The sequence below is a fragment of the Lolium rigidum genome, chromosome 3 (genome assembly GCF_022539505.1).
Source record: "Lolium rigidum isolate FL_2022 chromosome 3, APGP_CSIRO_Lrig_0.1, whole genome shotgun sequence".
In the NCBI taxonomy this organism is placed as follows: Eukaryota; Viridiplantae; Streptophyta; class Magnoliopsida; order Poales; family Poaceae; genus Lolium; species Lolium rigidum.
Window position 1 is genome coordinate 45,794,375 of NC_061510.1, and position 17,943 is coordinate 45,812,317.

A 17,943-nucleotide genomic window follows, 5' to 3' on the forward strand; every position below is an offset into this window, starting at 1 on the left:
GTGCCGTCTACTGGCGAGGAGCACTTTATGTGCAACACGATGCTAATTTTGTCGTAAGGTGCGCACCTTTATTATTGGATTTTGCAAATTCTCATTCCCTGATGGAAGTATATTACTTCATTGTTCTTAGTTATAACCTTTTCTGACCAATGAGCTTTGATTTTGCAGAATATCTCTGTCAAACAACAGGTACCATGTAATTTCACCACCGTTGGGCATGAGGCAGAGCACACATCCAACGCGTTATCTAGAAAGATCGGAAATGGATTATATTTTTCCGCACTTGATATATAACTATCGGCTTAAGGTTTGGATCCTTAATGAGTCATATGGTCAGATGGAGTGGGCGCTGAAGCTTGACAAAGACATTCAGCCCCTGCTGCCACGACACTGTGACCAACAAGTTTATAAATCCTCGATGCCGAAAGATGTTAACTTCAACAAAACCGAGATTGAAGCAGGAGAGAACAAGAAAGTGACAGTTCAAGGGAGGCTCCGGTCTACTTCTGATTATGCGACTGAGAATAATAGAGGCACGGTCCAAGGGTGGTACGTGCCTCATGAGTCTTTCTTTTATAATCCTCAAGTTAGAATACTGGAATTTCATCCATACAAAGAGGTTATCTTCCTGAGTGAAGCGGTGGGGAAGAAAAGACCTTTTAGTGTGTCGGTGGAGAAGGGATTGGTCTATCATGTGAGTACATCTAAGGTTGAAGACTTAGGGAATATATGCCCAAAAGACTATCTCAATTTCAAGTATTACGGTAAACAGAGCATCAAATATTCTTTTATCTACACACCATGTTGGCTTGGAGAGTTTCCTAGAAACAGTTAATTCAGAAACTCATATGAAACGTGAAATCATGTGGGTTGTAATATATATTTTTTTCCGAAAAGGGGGAAAAATCGCCCCAGCTTCTGCATCCAAAGGATGCACACGGCTTTTTATTAGATTATTCATGAAGCCTTACAAGAAACAATACAAAAGATCACTCTCGAAGCAACCTAACTATACCTACAGTGGGATGTATAGGGTGACAATACACCAACTCACATCATCCAAACTAAATGCCTTCCCAAACCGCCCAATAGCAGGTGAGAAGCACATCCAGTCAAGCAGACTCTCAGCGCACGCCAACGCCCACGCCACAGGAGTTGCTTCCGCCGTCTTCCTTGACTCCATCTTCAAGAGAGATAATCGCATTAACCTTGCAAGACCTGCCGTCGATGCCACCATGACGCCAGACGGCTCCACCATCCACTCCACCAACATCCGCCAACATCCAGCAGCTGCTCCAAAAACGATGCCCCAAGAGGTAGAACGACGCAGAGCGCGCCGCCATCGTCCGATCCGGGAGACCCGGACCTAGGGTTTCCCCCGGAGCAGCACGAGTGAGAGACCGCAGACTGCGACGACGATGCCTTCAAGAAGGTAGCGGCGTGACACATCGCCATCGTCCGCCAACCGAGATCGGAGCACGGTTTTCACCGGCAGCCGCGCATCCCGAACCCGCCGAGTGTAGTGCCAAGACGGGCAAAGATGACGCCTTCGACAAGGTAACGACGTCGCCCGACGCCGCCATCATCCGCCAAGACCGAGGTCGAGGCTCGGTTTTCACCGGCCGCCATGACACCCCGGACTAGATCTCACCGCAACCCCGCCGCCCACACGGCCGGGGCCACGGGCCACCGCTCGCCGCGAAGAAGACGGCACCGCTGCCACCATCCGGAGCCGCCGCTCCGGCGTCCGTGGCCCCCACCGAGACCACCACCAGCAGCCCCTCCAGAGACCGAAGCCCGCCGCCACCGAGCCGCCGCATCCCGAGAGCCACCCGCCGCCACGGACGGAGGAGCGGCTGCCGGAGTCGCCGACCAAGGGGGAGACGCGTCGGGGGTGGAGAGCGTCGCCGGGCAGCGGCCTCAGCCCCGGCAAGCCCAGCCTGGCCACCTTCCTCCATGCGGCTGTGCTTGGCGCCGGGGACCGCAGCCGAGGGCCAAATCCCCGCCGCCCCCTTCACCGGCGCCGCGGCCTTTGGCCGGCAGCACCTCGAGGGGCGACGAGGAGGGAGAGAGGGGGAGGGCGGACGGGGCGGCGGCGGCTAGGGTTTGTCCCTCCCGGTCGCCAGGAGGAGCGACGCGAGAGGGGTCACGAGGACGCGAGAGGGCTACAGTGACATAATTATATGTGGGTTGTAATATATATGAGCAATCAAATACACTGCTAGCAGGTGAGGTCTTAGTCATCTTCAATTCATACAAATATAAGGTTTGGTTCATACGGAAAATTATTTGGCCATTATATTTGTTTTGTTTATTTTCTGTTGTGATGTAAATGCAACCATTACATTTACTAGTAGTTGTTTATCAGCCAGTATTCTATGTGTATCATGGTTGAGCCCTAGCTACATCTTGCTCTTCCACTGATGCATTGTTTTGTGTATGAGAGTAGTTTTTCTGAACACCAATATAGCTACACGCCCTTATCTAGACCACCTGTTCTTTGTTGAGACATGAGATACATGCGTAAGTTTTTTTTTGTTTCTCACAAACGACATGCAATCCAGTGTCGCGAGAAGACACCAAATGAATCATCCCCACGGCATGATGCCAATCGCCATCAAGGCAAAGCACAAGGAAAACCTAGACCTAGGACACCTACCCCTACTACGGAAAAGAAGAGAAGCCCGACAGCCTCCCCCATCCTGACACCAGTCGGTGAGGCCACCAGAGGGAGAGGGGGGAAGCGCCGGGGAGAACATGAGACTCTCGAAAGACATGGGAGGAGAGAGATGCGAGGAAGAGAAAGGAGAGCCAAATCAACTCTACTACATGGCCCATCAGGTGGCCTGCGGAAAAAGTACAAAAGGATAAGTTGTTGACGGTTGAAGCGACACATTATAACATTTCCCCTCAAGACACACATTTCTAGCAGTGTATCTAATTACTCAACATACAAGGATATGTTACTCTTTTAAAACAAAAGAGATCTGTTATTACTTTGTCACGTACTTCCTCCATTTCGAAATAAGTGACTCGGATAGATACATGTGAATCTAGATATATCTAATCACTTATTTTCAGACGAATGTTGTACAACCTATAAGGAGCATATGTTGGTGCAACTGGTTCTTTCTTTTACTGTACATATGTACATATATGAAAATCCTACACATTGTACACATGCAACCGCTTCACACAAAAGTCTACACGACTACACACATGCAACACATGTACGTACATATATGAATACATGCAACAGTACAGCACATCCACGGCGACACGCTTCACTATCCTGACGCGGATGCACACAAGCTCTCCTATCGAGTGATCTATAGCTTCTAGCTAGCACGCCATCTGCTGCCTGCACAGGGGCGTGATCTCCTCGAACACGGGCAGCCTCCGGTCGCTCCGCCTGTACGGCGCCGTCCACTGCCTCACAACCTCGTCCAGAAGCTCCTCCATCTCGTCGGCCTCCGCGCCGTCCTCCGAGCCGGCCTCCTCCCCACTGCCGGCGCCGCCCGTCTCCGCCCTGATCCTCTCAAGCAGCTCCTCCGCCTTCTTGACGATCTTCCCGCCGTGCTCCCTGCCGCCAGCGTTGTTATACGCGCCAGCGATCACGTCAGCGAGCACGACCTCCGCGTCGGCGAGCCGGCGCTGCTCGATGAGGCACAGCGCGAGGTTGCACGCCTTGTTGGCGTCCGGGTCCACCATCTGCGCCTTCCGGTACACCGCCTCCGCCGCCATGTACTTCCGCTGCTGCATGTAGGCCCAGGCCAGGTTCCCCTGGAAGAAACATGGCATCGTGTGCTACGTCAGCTCCACCTCTTGCAGTATACTATTTTTTTTTTGAGATTTCAGTATACTATATATAATGTGCACCTTTCCCCACGACTAGGAGTCTAGGAGTATATAGTTGGTTGCTCCGGCGATTTCAGTTTTTGAAAAACATGGTCAGGAAAAGTTTGACTAACAATCTCGGTCAAAATCTAAAACTTGCACTGATAATTACTTTATTAACATAGGGTTTAGGTGACAACCTTAAGTTTGTGTTGAAGTTCTAGATTAGTTGTGAAAACTATAACACAAATCACGTATTTAGAGAACAATTGTTTATCAAATATTTGTCTTAACGAATCAAAATACTCCCTCAGGTTCAATATAGCTGCCCAAAAAAGGATGTATATCTGGACATGTTTTATTGTGTAGATACATCTTTTTTCGAGCAATTATTTTTAACCGAAGGGAGTACTAATTTTAATTAGTTACCTACCAGGACACGAGAGGTCTCTTGTTGGACGGAGACATGGATCTTGCGGCCGTGGGAGCGGGCACGCTTGGTGGCTTTGCCTCGTGGGAAGGCCTCACCAAGGTAGATCTTTCGGAGCTTGCGCTTGAGGAGCTCAATCTCCTCCTTGGTGCAGCCGCTGGCTTTGTAGAGGTCGAGCAGGATGTTGTCGAGTGACTCTTGTGACTGCTTGCCAGGGCAGAGATGTCGCAACGATCGGATAGCGTCCACAGCTTCGCTCAGGTACCCACGTTGCTTCATCACCACCGCCATGTCCTTGAGCGCGCTATCCACCTTGTCTCCGGTCTCGATCGCCTTCCAGAACCATGCAATTGACGCATCTAGGTCCTTCTCCACCAGCTTTAGTTTACCCACAAAAGATTGAAATGGTAGCATCAATTTGTTTTTTGAGAACATACATATATGTAGGGGTAGAAGTGGAGTTGATGCTTTTGCAAGTCAGCATAGTTCTTCTAGTGAGAGATCCCATATAAGGGTAAAAGACCACCCGGGAGCCATCTCACATGCCATACTTGTAATAGTAAGGTCAATAGTACGTGTATATAGAGATGTTACTAGACATGCCGGAATAGAACTAACGTGTGAACAATGACATAAATCCCATACGTCCTATCTAGGCACAAAACTTGGTACTCAACTACGCACACCTCTTCTATCTATCATGATGCTACAAATCATTTTTCATTCGTATGTACTTTTCTCCGTTCACTAACATAAGATGTTTAGGTGAACGGAGGAAAAACTATTTATTACTGAACAAATTATCTTTGCACTTTTGTACATTAGTTGCAGATTAATTCTTTGCATGTAAATAATGTAGCATCCTCATATTCTCTTGAGATGCTTGAAGACGGAATGAAGAAAAGCAATGACTAGAGGCTAGTAGTGCTTGCCGTTCTTTTTTGGGGGTTTTGAAACCTAACTCTCTTTTCCGTTTTGATTTCAAGCAAGAGAGGTTCCTAAGACGTGACTAACCAACTTTGGATGATACAACGTTCACACGCAAGCAAGTTGATATAAATCTAATTAAAACGGCTACACAATCTCCTTAAGTACAGCAAATTAATGAAAACGTTCTTCGTCTAGCTAGCAGCCGGAAGCAAATAGATGAAGCTTGAGTTTACCTGGTAGTGCTTGGCCCGGGCATACGGCCCGTCGCCGGAGGGGATCTTGTGCGCGACGTGAGCCGCCGCTGCCGCCGCATCCGGGCTCGGCGGCTGAGCCAATCCGGCATGAACCATCTCGATCTCCACGTACAGGTACGTAGAGCTAGCTTAGACAGCTAATGATTGCGAGAGCGAAATTCCGTTGATGGCGCTCGCTGCTGATTCCTTCCGGCTGGGATCGATACCGTACGGCCGGTGAGTCACCAAGTCGAGGCTGGCAGGGGAGCCTGTCGCTGTAATATATAGCCGGACGGCCCGATCGGATGAATCTGGCCGACCGGGAAGTGCATCTGGACAGGGAACCGTCCAGGTTCGGTGGGAAGCGTGGATGGGAGTCGTTGGATGGAGCCGGCCTCGACGGGCATGTTCATCGGAGAGTGTCCATTAGCTGGTGGTATAGATGATAGGATCGTCCGGCCCCCTTCTCGTTAGCGTGACGCAATACGTGGCCACTCACCGTGCTGGCAGAAGCAGCGCGTGTGAGACGCCAACACTCGACTCATTTTCGTTTTGTCACTGTCTGTGTTTTTACATACAGAATCAACTTTTTCCCAAAAACTATGGGCTTGGCTGGCTCCCGCCCCCATTTTAAACTATTTTTGGTCTCGTTTAAATCCTGCAATATCCTACTACTTTCAGTTTAAAATATTCCGATACTCCTAGCACAATACTTTTTACGAAAATTCTGTCAAACTATTAATAATCATCAACAACTGTACAAACAACCAAAAATGTAGTAAAAATTTAAAAATATGTATATGACCACGTAGTGACGACTATAGATAGTAACACTAGCTGGGCGTGCCGCTATCCTTGCCCCTCCATCGCATCCTTGCCCCTCCATCGCTAGAGCTGGGCAAAGGTTGTGGTAGTAGAACTTCTTGTACTACATAGTATACACCCGGGAAGTCATCGTGTTAAGCTCCCAAATGATCAACACACTAGAGCAACAACCATCGCCAATGATGACAACCGTAGATGAGAAGAAACTGGTCTGAAACTACACCAACAAACATGAAAACCGAACGAATCTCAGATAATCCGTCGGGCGCACGACTTCACGCGCCCTCCGTCGGTGCTAGATGCACCACCAAAGCGAGGATAAGGTGGGGAGGACCTTATTCTGACTTCGGAATGTAGCTGCTGTCTCACCATCCCGTAGAAAACAGTAACAACAAGCTAGTCCATCGCCGTCGAGGGGGTGAAACCCTAGATGGGTTTTACAATCGACGCCTCATGCCAATCGCTTCCTCACGTACGTACTCGATTCCCTAGTTTATAACTCAATAACACAAGACTTTAATCAATAATTACTCGATCAATATGTGAATTGTAAGTGGTTAAGTTTTTCACCTTAAGACTTAACAATTTCCCAGAAACAACTAGCTTGGCTGATTTTTTCTCAGGAAATTACTTTTAGTCACTCAAATCTCGGGAAATATTACACCTTCCATGTTGAATTATAATGTGTATTTTAGTTTACATCAAGAAAAGGATTTGATCAATAATTAAGTGCTTTGTTAGTACTCTCTTCAGCCCTAAATATTTATCGCAGATTTAACTAAAGTATACGCTAAAAATATGTCTACATTCATTGAACCTGCGAAGAATATTTTTGTCCAGAGCCTAGAGGAGTATACTCCCTCTGTTCCGCGAATAAATGGATGTTTTCTGTTTTTGGAAGTCAAATATTTTTAAATTGTGACTTAAATTTTACATAAAAGTAGCAATACACGTGACATCAAATTGCATATTATTGAACTACTCATGTCAATATGAATCTAACGATATCAATTTACTGTAACTTTTTTCTAGGCAGTTGGTCAAAATTAATGAAGTTTGACCTAAGCCATGTCCTAACGAACACTTATTTCAGGACGGAAGAAGTATATGCTTGTTTGTGTGAAGTATTGATTAGACACGTGAGCACATGAATCCACTGTACCTTGGATACATGGGGCCATGGGGTACCTACACACCTACCACTTCCCTCTTGTACGAATTCTAAACGTCGGCCTTTTCTCAAAAAAGAAATGTTGCATGGGCTGACTCTCCCTTTTCAAACTAATTTTAGTCTCACTTAAATCTCAGGATATTGTACAACTCCCGTTTTAAGGTGTCAGGTATGCTACTAGTTTATCAAGATAAGACTTTGATCGATAATTGCTCTATTAGTATGTGATCTGTGTGAGTAAAGTTGGTATAGGGAAAATAAATAAAAAATGGATAAAAGGTCAATATTGATTAGACGACGTGAGCACATGGATCCACTTACTACCTTCGATCCATGGGCACAGCAGCCGCTCGCCTCTATACGTCTTGTAGACCTCCATTAAAATTGTCTTGGTCAACATCGGTTCAAATTCCGTATCCTATATCAGTTCAATCAACTGCATATGGTGCTGATTTCTTCTAAACTCCACAGTCTACCAAGATATATGTCGCTCTGAGCTCTTGTTGAAGATTTGACAAAATTTAAATATATCTACATACTAAGCGGTGTCTAGATACATTTATTTTTTACAAATCTAAGACAACTTAGGTAAGACCGATGGAGTATTGCGTGTCTTGTTTGCACATCTTTTCTTGGCACAAAAGGAAGAATCAACCAAAAATTATGAGCAACAACAAAGAACCACCTAGCCTAATCCCGACGCCTAAGAAAATACTGAGATCCAAGGCTTAGCGGCGCACATGAAGGTGGGGTCCACCACAGTGTTGAATGTTTGTGTGATAGTCTGAGACATCTGTTCTGGTTCGCACACTGTAAAAGCACCCCTCAAGCAGACATGTCGAAAAAGTTTGATATATTTGGTTGCTTCCACGAGCCCTTGCTATGACACAAGCAAACACAAATGGTGAGTATTCTGACTCTAGCAATGCAGCTTCGGTATATAGTTTTTAACGAGATTATTCCACTTACCTTCATCATCTCTCTCATCTTCGTCTATCCTGATTTTTCCAGCAATGCTTCGGTTTGTGATGATATCTACATGAAAAAGAATTGAATTGATGAGGTGATTCCATTCCTGTGATCGCTTCCATTTTTCGTTGAACCATAGCTTTTTCCGTTCGTGCTTCAATAAAGAGTTCATAGACATCCGTTTTATAAAATTTGGTGTGCATGGATGATCTTGTCCAAATTATTTTGAACAATAGCTTCATCCAGGGCCGGCCCTGTCCCATGGCAGCCATGGGCGGCCGCCTAGGGCCCAAGCCAAGGAGGGGCCCAAAATCACAACTTTTCTAGTTTGGGCTGAACAAAAAAAATTAATACAGATGAACATGCCCAGTAAAAAAAGATGCAACCGATCGGTCTATTCCCTATCGTGAGTCTTCCACGAGGCAGGACTACATTGATCTGAAAAAAATACGAAGCAGGACTACATGCAGCGATCGGTTGACTCAGACCTGGATGAGCTAGCCAGTAGGACTTCGATACGGGTTCAACTTAGTTAGGTGGCTTCCTGGACATTGTTGTCGTGAAGGAGAGTGCGAGTCGTGATATCCACCTATCGCAAGTGGGTTGATCGTGCGTGTAGGCACATTTAGGCATCCCTGCAGGGTTACATCTTATCGATAAGCCGTGTCCGCGGTTATGGATGCCTGCTCGGATGTTCCTCATCTTTGCGTACCACCTGCTCTCTGATCGCCTCACCTGCCCGCTAGCCTGCCTCCCTGTAAGTCCATGCCCTCCATCTAATCAATGATTTATCCCCTTAATTTGGGTTCTAATTGGATGTAAATTTCTTCACCGTTATATTAATTAGAATGCCAAATCAATTGTCTAGTGATGTGAAAAAACTAGAGAATCAGTTTATTGAATCGTAAAAAGAAGATTTAAATAAGTATTTTGAAAAATTATTTGAGGTCAACTATGTTACAAGATAAATTGAATGGATTAGTTACATGTTGTATTGAGAGGATATCTTGGACAACATTGATCTTGAAATTGTGTTCAATGATTTTGCATCTAGGAATGAACGAAGAATCTTTTTTGTGAAGCATTGAAGTATAATTATCGATGAAGTCATTGTAATTTCATTTTTATGTAAGGTAGTCAAACTAGTAGGAAATAATTGTTATATTTTGCTACCGTTTTATTATTATTTAGTAAGTGATATTATTTATTAAGTGATATTATTTATATACATCTTACATGAAGTATGTATGATTATATTTTAGCTCTTATCTTTCTGTAAATGAAAGTAGGCACATATACATTTATATATCTAGTTATACCTACATATTTTTTTGAGGGGGGCCTACATATATATTACCTTCAAGGGCCCTTTTATCGACTTCGCCCAAGGGCCCGGAAAAACATAGGGCCGGCCCTGGCTTCATCCCGTCATTCAGCGCAACTTTTACGTTGTTACTTTCAGCACAGGAGCTACCTCTACCACGACAACTCTCTTAACTATCTCCCTTGTCGTCTCACTTTGATTTGGTACTTTCGGTGATCAATGAATGTACATAGTGCATATTGTTGTATTGACCTAAATTGAGGCTTCTTTCATGCTTTATATTGTTCCTACAGATACATCAAGCTATCTTGTTCCATTTCTGTTTTTTGTGTGAGCGGTTAGCCATTATTCTATATGCTTGTTGATGATTCAGAAGAGCAATGGAGAAAAATGTATGGAAATATATTCTGAATGTTCTTTAGCGATATTTTCTTACCACATGCAAGTGTATAGAATCTTTCAGCCGTGGCGATATTAATAAAAGAGGAGGTAAGTTCCACATCCTGAAAAGAGGTATACACATATGTTTAGATGCAACAAATTCGACACCAGGCATTCACATCGGTCCAGCTAAAAGGCTCTCATGCAGCCAACCAAACAGTTGAGTCTCTAAGAGCATGTCTAACAGACCCCTTATAACCCGTCCATCCCGTAAAATTCCGGCGAGATACGGGGCAGGCGCGGTTTGGACCGTCTAGCAGGCTCCGTATTCGGGCTGCCCCGTTTCGGCGGAATACGGGGCCCAGGAAATCGGACCCTCCGCCCACTACTTATACTGGGCGCAGGTGCGAGTGAGGGGTTAACCCCTCACTCGCAACCCTAGCTCCGCCGTGCGCCGCCGCCGCCTCCACCCTGCTCCGGCGAGCAATTCCTCCCTCCCCCGCGCCGCATTCGACCCCAGCCCCGGCATGGACGCCCGCCGCCGCAGATGGCGCTCGCCGGCGAGCGGATCGAGCGATCCCGCTCGCCGGACAACGTGGAGGACGCGTGGCGCTTGAAATGCAAGCGCTCCGCCGCGGGGAGCCGCCGTGCAGCCTGCAAGTACGGCGGCGCGTATTACATGCCGGACTCGCTCCGGGAGTTCGCCGCCGGTGGGCGGTGGTACCGACAAGATCCGCCGCTCAAGCCGATGAGCGGCGCCGCCTTCGAGAATTGGCGCGCTGAGTGGGAGCGTGAGCGCGCGGCGAAGGTGGCATGGGCGGCGCGCATCGGCAGCACCAGCGGCGGAGGAGGCGGAGGCGAGGAGGAAGTGGAGGCCGGCGAGGAGGAAGCAGAGGAGGCAGAGGAGGACGCGGCATACTTGTGGGCGGTGGCCGAATCCGAGGTGGAGGCCGCCGAGAAGGCGCGGGCGGAGGCAGACGAACAGGCGGCGGCCATCGCCGCCGTGGCGGAATTCCAGGCGAAGGAGGCTGCCGTCAGGGCGGAGGAGGAGGCTGCCGCCAGGGCAGAGGAGGAGGCTGCCGCCAGGGGGCCTTTCGTGCCATTCATCATCCTCGAGTAGCTAGGATCGCAGTAGATCGCTATGTATATGTATGATCCAGTGTATGATCAATGAAGATGAACTATGGTTTCATTTTCCCGGGGTTTTAACTTTTAAAAATACAGGGCGAAATACGGGGTCTGCTAGACGAAATGGTTCAGCAAGACGCACTTTTGGGATACGGGGCGAAAAACTCGCGTTATACGGGGCAGAGAAATAAGGGGCCTGTTAGACATGCTCTAAGCAACCAAACAAGATTCACATCTCGCCTCGATCAGACCACAACGAACACAAGGCTGGGCAACCAGGTCCTAGATTGTTGTTTGAACTAGTCAAAAGCCACGGGTCGACCCATTCCAAAACAAAAGAAGTTTGCAGCATCCTTGATCCGATAGGTATCTCAGGTTGACCCAAATTTTAACCTTTATATATTTTTTGGTTGTATTTAGACTAATAAGCTAGCTAGATGGATAAGGTCGGTCACATATCCAGTTTTCTTACATGTACATCAAAGGCTCGATCAATCTTATGCTGCCCGCCGAAGGTAGGTAGGCAAGGGAAATGATCAACTTGAACGAGTTGAGAGTTCAGGGGCTGACCCTGCCGACCCAATGGGTAACTTGATGCCAGCTCTATTGACCTATTTTCCGCATATGAAGCCAACCCGATCGGCACAACGGCCCTGCTATTTCTGTACCGGGTTGCGGGCCCGATGGGTCAACTTACAAGAGGATGTGTTTTTGTAACTATGGAGTATCTGGTATAGGGATTGTAATAGTTTCATGTGGTGATGTACAACCAAGAATGCAAATATTGTGAGTAATCCTGGTCTACATCTATTTCATAAATAATAGATGTTTTAAAAGCTTCTGGAAATTAAATTCGGCTCCTAGATACATATGCTCCCTCTGCAAAAGAAAAACATATTTTGAATTGTCAAACTTTTGACAAAACATTCTACATGTGCATCCCCACTATATATGCATATTTGTCAAGTTTACGCGAAAAATCAATATTTTTTTATCTATGTAAAATAAGAGAAAAAATATTGTGTGAAAAGCCTTATTTTTTACATCAAATTTTATCTTTTTGCACACGCTAGGCGACAAGTCGAATTTTTATGAAATGACTTTATGGAAGGGTAGCACATGAATATGTACATGTGATTTCTTTGTTTAATTTTTTTAATATTTTCAAATATGTGTAAGATACTTTCCTAAGTTCGACTCATGTAAGAGTACTTCCGTAACTTTATAAAATAACCGACATGTTCACCACACTTAATATTGGAGACCAAGCTCATGTCCCAGAGACTTCTATCAGCGGGCAAACGGAGGGACTATGAAACACTGAACTTTTTTTTTACTCCGACTTGTATGTAATAATAGGTGTCTTACTTTTATCTAGATACATATGTATCTAAACACATTTTAGTTATAGATACATTCTTATATAGATAAAGTTGAGATACCTAAAAAAAATTAGATGGAGGTAGTACATAAAGTTGGTGTGAATGTGAATGATCTCCTTCATGAAAGAGATGGATAGTCTTCTTCTATAACTCAAAAATAACCAAGAGGTGGAAAGGAGAGCCAACTTTCTTTCTGTATTACAAGAAACCTTGAGTTCTCATCCTAAAAGCGCAAGATCTATATCATTAATTAAGAAGATATGTTGATACAATCCTTAACAAAAAAAAAACTAGCAGTAACATCAGCCAACGACTGTTTCGTAGCAACAAGAACAGGCGCTACCTCGGATCCATCCGCCCCCCACCGCCCAGCCAGTCATCCGAGCGATACCAACGACTAATCCATTATCACATCTCAACGACTGTACAAAGATTTTTGGGTAACAGAGACCGCCCAGGCTAAGCTGGAAACAGATGGAACTATTCAAAAATGCACTCTTAAATACAGCAAAGGTGTCCCAGAGGTAACAACATAACATGCTCGTCAAAATCCCACAGAATTGAAGCAATGGTACAGATACCATTGGCGATTATAGCTAAAAACTGGGAATGCTAGTTGATGGTTCACAAGCAGAAAGTGCTAAGGTTCGGTTCCAATCCACAGAACACGTTCCTTCTCTTTTTTTGGTAATAACAATACAGAGGGCGGTGATCTAATAGTTCGGGTCACCCCGCCCACGGCCAGGACCCATTCGTCCACGGCCCCTCACATATCCCCTGCCACCTGGGCCACCTGGTCCCCCTCCAGCTCGGCCACCACGCTCGTATCCTGGGCCTGTAATGTCAGGTTCCACAATTATATGTTTAAAGGATTGTAATGCAACATGACAGCTTAACCCACAACACTAGATGAACTGTCAAAGCAAACAGAGAACATTTACAATGGTCATCGTTTCTCTAAAGCACATGCCAGTCATATTTGCATAACGTGATTGCAATACAAGCTCTTGATAAATGATCAATACACATTACATGGACTAAGAAGGCAGGTCAGGACTTGACACAAAGAAATAAGTATACACTGAAGAAATTATTCTTAGTTAAGCAACATGTGTATAACTCCTGTTCAGAATGTGTTCATCCCACAATGCACATGTGAGTGAGAAAGAAAGTAAAGCAAAATCAGTTAGCTGCTCTAAAGGAGTGAAATCTTATTATCACTACCACTGACCAAACCAAAACCCTACAGTTGTATTTAGCATCTCTTCATGAACTTGCTGACTAGCAAGTTCAAAAGAATACTGTTCACCACAGTTCTGGCCTATGAGAGGCATCAATCAGCGACACGAATTATTGTTGCTTAGATTTGTAATGAGTTGAATGCACAAGGTAGGTGGGAACCAACGTAAAGTTTCATTTTGCGTGAATAGAATGTATGTTGCTAATATTATACATACCGCCGTAGCCCCAGTTGCCTCTTCCTCGCCCGCCCCCGCCACCGCCACCACGGCCTCTGTTCTGGTTGTAGTTCCAGCCACCGTTGTCTGACAAAGACAAGTGGTTAGAGCAAAAAGTTGTATACAATCTTCGGGAAACAAGCAAGAAAGAATCCAAAAAATATCAACTGAATCAATAGAGATGCAAACTTCTTCTGTAAGTATCATCATCATAAATACTTCATGGACGGTATTAAAACTTCAATAACAGTAGAACAAAAAATATATACGATAGAACTTACCATATCCTCCATATCCACCTTGGTCGTAACCATACCCGCCTCCATAGCCACCTTGGTTGTGGCCATAACCTCCCTGGTTGCCATACCCACCTTGGTTGTGGCCGTAACCTCCCTGGTTGCCATACCCACCTTGGTTGTGACCGTAACCTCCCTGGTTGCCATATCCACCATAACCTCCTTGGTTGTTATCATACCCACCATAACCTCCACCATACGCTCCCCTACCACCCCAGCCCCTTCCTCTCCCTCTGCCTCTTCCACGTCCACGTCCATATGAATCTTCAATATATACAGAACAAGTTAGCAATCAAATCAGTCACATAAACAAACTACATCTAGTAATTTTATGTTCACCTGTTTGAACTTGATTCTGTCTTGGCTGGTGCTGTTGTTGTTGATATTGCTGAACCTGCTGGTACCTTGGTTTATGCGGCTCTGCATGCGATGGAGCTTGATACCTACAGAAGACAATAATATCACATAAATGACTGTGTTTGAATATTCATATGATCAAGTTAGTACATCTTAAGATGCTACAAAATGAATCCTGTAAAGAAAGCAAGTCAAACAGAATACCCGGGTGAGTTCGTGTCGAGCTCCTTAGGTGACAAGGAGATTGATATCATTGAAACATGACGAGTCATCTCCAATCTGGCAGAACCCAGAAGATATATAAGTAAAGCAGACCAAGAGGGTAACCCAGTGATATACAAAGTTTTGTTAAGAACTTAACGGTACAAGGCCTTCCTCAATGGGTTCCCATACATCAGTAATACTGATTGAACTGATTGTGGTATCTTGATGCAACCCAGGGATCCTTTTCTGCAGTAAGATGGACCTCGTCAGTCTTCGGAAGTCTAAGTAATGGTATAAAAAAGAGCTAAGAACAGACCAACCTTTATGATCTCAGTAATAGCCACTGTCTTGCTGATAGCTTGTCCCATAGCCTTCAGCACAATTTCTTTCACACGTTTTTCCTGTTTTGAACAACTTATAAGATTGATACCATGCATAACAGTACATATGATTCAGGTACAAATTGCATCACATATGACAGAAGAATGACCATATCCCAGCAAAATTAGCATAGCAGGTCACGGTTGCACAAGGGTGGAACCATGATATTGATGAAGGTTGAAAACTTTATAGTGCCACCCCCCAAATTTGTGGCAATTGTTACAAACTAAACGGAATCCAGGATATGGTACACACCTCCAAGCTAAAGAGGGTTAACTTGTGGAAATGACAATGACCGGTAGCCACTGGAAAAATGCAAAACAGGATTGCCTGGTGGCAGCATTACAAATTTACAATGATGTGATGATATTGGCTAGGTGCATGAAAAGGGCAGGAGGAAAACCAACTTGACACGACAGACAGGGCAGGAAACTCATTTATATGTTGGTTTCGATCTCAGTTCCTCTATTGGACATTGGATCCACAACAAATGGATCACACCAAGAGAATTCCAGCCTTTCGCCAATTTAACGTTTTATACATCCGGACTGTGGACTCATGTGACAACCCAATAATAAAAATTGAAGCCTCGCTCATTAAAATGTGAGCTAAGGATTACACTGCCTATGCAGTAAAAAACAACGATTCCCAATTTGCACTCATGAGAAATGGACACAGAATTTGTTATATTGTGGACAAACAATCTGTAACCAGGATGCTGCAGATCGATAACAAAAGTCCCTTATATCAAAGAGCGTATGCAAAGACCATTAAATCTTCAGATTAGCTAGAGCCTTGGTTCGTCCCTGTACAATACACATACCAAAATTACCACCTGACATCCAAAAGCTATGTAAAATACTACCTCCCGCATCACTCACTGCGTTCAGACAACAGAATACTATGCAATGTCCTTTTTTGGTCATTACCAGCTACCATAGATGCAATGTATTGCAAAGGGGGCAAATACCCTGGCCTACAAGCTAACTGGAAAAACATGGAATTGCCGCACCAAATCTGACAGACAGATGCAAATTGCAAAACTACGCGCCGTTGCCATATCAGATACTGTCCATAAGCAGCTGAACGGCACACCATGCGCCAAATCAACGATTGTGTCCGGTACAGGGTGGGGCTTAGCAGGGCATTCATCCCAAATATTGCCGTTTCTGGACGTGCCGCGGCGAGATCCAGCCAAGCCAAGGATGCCGCGCGTGTGCGAGGATTCCCCCTTCGGGCGCGAGCTAAGCGGGGGGCGGTGGCTACGGGGGTGGTACCTGGAGGAGGGAGGTTGCGTAGGTGACGTAGTTGCGGATGAGGCCCTGTGTGGTGATACGGATCTCGTTCTCGCTGATGGCGGCGGCCTCGGGCCGCGGCTTCTCGACCCGCTGGTACCGATCCATGGCGGCGCGGCGGCGGCGGCGGCGGCGGCGTTTGATGTGCTGGTGCTGATGGGGATGGGAGGGGAAGGGGAGTGCGTGCTGGCAGTGAGAAAAACCCTAGAAATAGGGGAGGTGGGAGTTAGGGTTTAACGGCATCCGGGTGTGGCGGCGCACGGATGGATGGGCGATCTCGTGCACCCTGTACTTCTAGATTCGCACTTTTTGCTTCCTTTTTCTGACGCCTGAATATTGCTTCAGGATAATGATCTGACAGGAGACAGAAATATAAGCTCATCTTTTACATGCTCTATAAATAACTGAATTGCCAATTATATCCTCCTATAAAACTGGATTATATGCATTCTTCTCTCACATTTCTTGTTCGGCAATCCTACGATGAGCTCAATTGTATTTTGGATATCTATCTCATGTCTAGCATGTTTTTTTTCTATTTTCCATCATATGTTTTCGTTGCGATATTGGATATAGCACCTTATGTTTACATGACATGATTTCTTATTGGATGCATACTGATGCCCATGCTCTTTCGGCACAGGTCGGTCAACACAGAAAGTTATTTCTTTTCCTTTCCGTGTGCATTATGTTTTAGTTTTTCCCTTCCTTGTATTTCATCTTTTTTATTTTCTTTTCCATCTTTCTTCTTTCATACTTTATTCTTTATTTCTATGTTTGTTTTATTTCCCATATTTCCTTCTTTTGTTGTCCTTCCTTTTTTATTGTTCTAGTTCTACATTATTTATTTATTCCAGTCTCCTAATCCATGTCACATTATTTATATTTTTTGTTTTCCCTTTTTCTTTTTTTAACATGCATGCATGACTATTGTATGGTTTATTTTTTAACAGGAAGATGTTTCTAATAATCACAAAGTACTTTATTTAACTATATGGAATTTTCTTTTATTATGTATGAATTAGTTTCATAATAAATTTTATTTAACTAATATTACTTATATAATTGAAAGTTCAAAGATGGTAAACCTAGAGGGGTGAATAGGTTTTTACAAGTTTTAATTCTTTCTTTGCAATATTTACGGAATATAAAGATGAGCCTATGATGACCCACAAGTATAGGGGATCGCAACAGTCTTCGCGGGAAGTAAAACCCAATTTATTGATTCGACACAAGGGGAGACAAAGAATACTTGAAAGCCTTAACAGCAGAGTTGTCAATTCAGCTGCAATTGGAAACAGACTTGCTCGCAAGAGTTTATCAAGATGGTCATGCTTTATAGC

At 44.9% G+C, this 17,943-nt stretch overlaps 2 protein-coding genes across 2 annotated transcripts; both read right to left on the minus strand.

Annotated features, from left to right (window-relative positions):
• Window positions 1-3,093: 3,093 nt before the first annotated feature.
• On the minus strand, window positions 3,094-5,651 carry LOC124695901 (protein SULFUR DEFICIENCY-INDUCED 2-like). The gene is made up of 3 exons (XM_047228705.1): window positions 5,431-5,651; window positions 4,271-4,645; window positions 3,094-3,783 (listed from the first exon to the last, which is right to left on the minus strand). The coding sequence occupies exons 1-3, from the start codon at window positions 5,545-5,547 to the stop codon at window positions 3,343-3,345; spliced, it is 933 nt and encodes a 310-aa protein (XP_047084661.1). The 5' UTR covers window positions 5,548-5,651; the 3' UTR covers window positions 3,094-3,342.
• A 7,435-nt stretch (window positions 5,652-13,086) lies between these two features.
• Window positions 13,087-16,708, minus strand: LOC124695902 (TATA-binding protein-associated factor 2N-like). The gene is made up of 8 exons (XM_047228707.1): window positions 16,583-16,708; window positions 15,245-15,325; window positions 15,082-15,170; window positions 14,925-14,999; window positions 14,703-14,806; window positions 14,349-14,627; window positions 14,068-14,154; window positions 13,087-13,445 (listed from the first exon to the last, which is right to left on the minus strand). The coding sequence occupies exons 1-8, from the start codon at window positions 16,706-16,708 to the stop codon at window positions 13,324-13,326; spliced, it is 963 nt and encodes a 320-aa protein (XP_047084663.1). The 3' UTR covers window positions 13,087-13,323.
• Window positions 16,709-17,943: the final 1,235 nt, after the last annotated feature.

Excerpts from the sequence above, each read along its gene's own strand:
- LOC124695902 (XM_047228707.1), bottom strand. The coding sequence starts at position 16,708 with ATGGATCGGTACCAGCGGGTCGAGAAGCCGCGGCCCGAGGCCGCCGCC. Across the intron at positions 15,000-15,081 it reads ATTGAGGAAGGCCTTGTACC|ATTGGAGATGACTCGTCATG; the intron begins GTTAAGTTCTTA and ends GGGTTCTGCCAG. Across the intron at positions 14,628-14,702 it reads ACAGAATCAAGTTCAAACAG|ATTCATATGGACGTGGACGT; the intron begins GTGAACATAAAA and ends TATATATTGAAG.
- LOC124695901 (XM_047228705.1), bottom strand. The coding sequence starts at position 5,547 with ATGGTTCATGCCGGATTGGCTCAGCCGCCGAGCCCGGATGCGGCGGCA. Across the intron at positions 4,646-5,430 it reads CCCGGGCCAAGCACTACCAG|CTGGTGGAGAAGGACCTAGA; the intron begins GTAAACTCAAGC and ends GGTAAACTAAAG. Across the intron at positions 3,784-4,270 it reads AAGAGACCTCTCGTGTCCTG|GGGAACCTGGCCTGGGCCTA; the intron begins GTAGGTAACTAA and ends TGTTTCTTCCAG.